Here is a 3,046-nt window from a genome sequence, read left to right as displayed (position 1 = left end):
ATTAACAACACTGAAAGTTTTCTACTATTTAAGTCTAGAAATTAATGAGTATTTTGCTTAATATTATTATTAAAATGTTATAAGTGTATGAATTTGAACACATATGAATATAAAATACAGCACACATATCTAATCTATGTATAGCTTTTATGACTTATGTTTACTTATTATTTCTAACATTGTGTAACAGCTAAATAAAATCTCTAATAAGCATGTAAAATATTGCTTGCTTTGTAAAAAAGTATCAGACACACAGTAGCTTAAATTCTGCTAAGTGCTGTTTGAGATGCATTTAAATAGCCATTAAACTCTGCTGTGCTACTTTACAAATGTATCTGTATTACAGCCAATGAGTATTAAAAGTTCCTCTGCATCAGCAGAGGTTGATTTTCAGGGACCAAACATGAAATCACTTCATGGTATATAATGATTTTGTAGTTGAGCAAGAAACTTTCTTTCTCCTTTTCGTAATAAAATGTATTTGAGTTAAACTGCTCTGCAGACCTACTTGAACTTGATTCAAGCACTTGAGACCTCTGAATATCTACCTAACTATCCTTCATCACCCACTCAGAAAAGCAGAACTTCCTCCTTAGGATGCAAAAACAGCACATAACCACAGTGCCCCATGGAGGCTCATGCCAAGGTCTTGCTTATAGTTGTGATATACCCCCTTCCCAGGACCTTCATGCTCCCCAGAGAGTTTATTCTTGTTTTTATCTTTTACAGGAAACAGTGTATTTTCATTTTAGTTAGTGATCATAACCAAGCACTGTCAAAAAACATAATGAATTGAGTATAGCCACAATTATACAAATAATAAAGCTTTGATAAATTAGATAATATTACAAATAAAATAAGAAAAATGGATGGGCATAGATAGGTTGGTCAGGAAGCACCAAACTATGCTGAGAAAAATTGTTGTTGTCATGTTTTGCTGTGTAGTAATTATAAGTAGTATATATTATACTTAAGGCTAGAATAAAGAATTTCATGCTAAATAAGTCATACTAAATATTTGAATAAATTACTATGCTTTCTTTTATGTGGATTTTATGAACTATTTACATGTGTCAAAACAGCTCAATATATTCAATAAATATCTGCCACTTCTGAGTGTCAACTACAAAAACTAAAAATATATATATAAAAAAAATAACAGGCAGAAAAGATGGTTCAGTGATTAAGAGAACTGAACCCAGGTTTGAATTCCAGCACCTATATTGTTGCTCACAACCATCTGTAAACCAAATTCTAGAGAGTCTGACACACTCTAATGGCCTTTGCAGACACTAGGCATAAACGTGATGCACAGACACATAGGTATATCAAAACACCAATACACAAAAAGGTAAGATAAAATTAATAAATATTAATAGTTGTTGCCAAAAACTCACAGTATGTTATAAAATAAAATATAAAAATAAAATAAAATAATCTAAGGCAATAAATCCTTCTGTTACCTGCAGAGATGAAAAGGTTTTTGCTATGAAAGCTATGACTCTATCTAATAAAAAGGAAACAGTAATGACTATATAAACAATTAAAATTTTACAAGAAAAATATGTAGAAGGTTTTTGAGAAACTTTCCCAAGACACTGAATGTCAACAAGATAGTTAAATAGAGAAAAAACTGTACAGGGAGAAGTGAGTGAAGGAAAGGCAGACTAATGAAGATTTCCTGACAAGGAAGAAAGGAAGAAGGGATACTAATAGTAAAGACCATGATTACCACTGTGGACACAGTCTCCTGTTGAGAATATTTCTCAATGCTCCTTTTATATCCCGATTCCTCAGACTATAGATAAAGGGATTCACCATAGGTGTGACCAGACTATATATCACAGCCACAATGACATCCTTGTCATTGGTGTTATTAGATGAGGGGACTAGGTAAAGCCCAATAATAGCTCCATAGTACAGACAAACAACGGAGAGGTGAGAACCACATGTGGACAAGGCTTTGCAGATTCCCTTGATGGATGGAGTTCTTAGAATGGTGACTCCAATTCGGCCATAAGAGACCAGGATGCATATGAATGGCAGGGTAATGACTAGAGTACCTAAAGGAAGGATGACCATCTCATTGATGGTGGTGTCTGAGCTCGACAGGCTCAATAAGGCAGAGGGTTCACAGAAGTAGTGGGGAATGGTATTATTTCTAAAATGAGATAGGCGAGCCAAGAGAAGGGTGTGCACAAGGGCATTGGCAGAGGATAAGGCCCAGGACATTACTACTAAAAGGACGCAGAGGTTCTGACTCATGATGGTGTTATAGTGCAGAGGGTGGCAGATGGCCACATACCTGTCATAGGCCATGGAGGTCAGAAGAAAACTGTCAAGATCAGTAAAAGTTGAAAAAAAGTATACCTGGGAAACACACCCAGCGTATGAGATGGATTGACTGTGTGTCAGCATATTCATGAGCATCTTTGGAGCTGTGACTGATGAGAAAGAAATGTCTGTGAAGGCCAAGTGGCTGAGGAAGAAGTACATGGGGGTGTGGAGGTGAGAGTCCAGCCTGATGAGTAGGATGATGAGCAGGTTCCCCAGCACAGTTGTCAGGTACATGGCCAGGAACAGGACAGAGTACAGGCCTTGGTCCTCTGCTCGAATGGGGAGCCCCAGGAGGATGAACTCAGACACAGTGCTCTCATTATCACTCCTCATGTTCTTCCTCTTCTGCTGTGAGGGAAAGAAGAAGTGAGAACAAAAGAGAAGCTATTTCAACTATTACATCGTGGAAACATTTTAACACTAGTTTGAACCATTAATATATGTGTTTTAACCCTAATATGAAGATTTCTGTGACAATAATGTGCTGTAATGGTTTGGAAAAGGATATAATTTTTCCACATTGAAATCAACTGAATGTTTATAAGAGGGGAACAATATAACATCAGGAAAATTATCACATCCATTTCCAGATCAAGGTGCCTGGACTTCACCAAGACAATTTTAGATTAAGGATCTAGTATGTAAATTGGTACCAGCCAATAGAAAAATCAACACATTTCAATGGTTGTTGATCACTTTTAAACTTTCT

The 3,046-nt window shown here is 36.2% G+C and overlaps 1 protein-coding gene across 1 annotated transcript; it reads right to left on the bottom strand.

The window, feature by feature from the left end:
* Positions 1-1,728: 1,728 nt before the first annotated feature.
* LOC110318925 (olfactory receptor 50-like) lies at positions 1,729-2,670 on the bottom strand. Its single transcript, XM_021194271.1, has one exon. It carries the CDS (start codon positions 2,668-2,670, stop codon positions 1,729-1,731), a length of 942 nt encoding a protein of 313 aa, XP_021049930.1.
* Positions 2,671-3,046: the final 376 nt, after the last annotated feature.

The sequence above is a fragment of the Mus pahari genome, chromosome 3 (genome assembly GCF_900095145.1).
Source record: "Mus pahari chromosome 3, PAHARI_EIJ_v1.1, whole genome shotgun sequence".
Taxonomy (NCBI): Eukaryota; Metazoa; Chordata; class Mammalia; order Rodentia; family Muridae; genus Mus; species Mus pahari.
Note: the sequence above shows the minus strand (reverse complement) of the source record. Positions and strands in the feature narration are given on the sequence as shown.

Bases quoted from the DNA above. Each gene is read 5' to 3' on its own strand.
- LOC110318925 (XM_021194271.1), bottom strand. From the start codon at position 2,670: ATGAGGAGTGATAATGAGAGCACTGTGTCTGAGTTCATCCTCCTGGGG.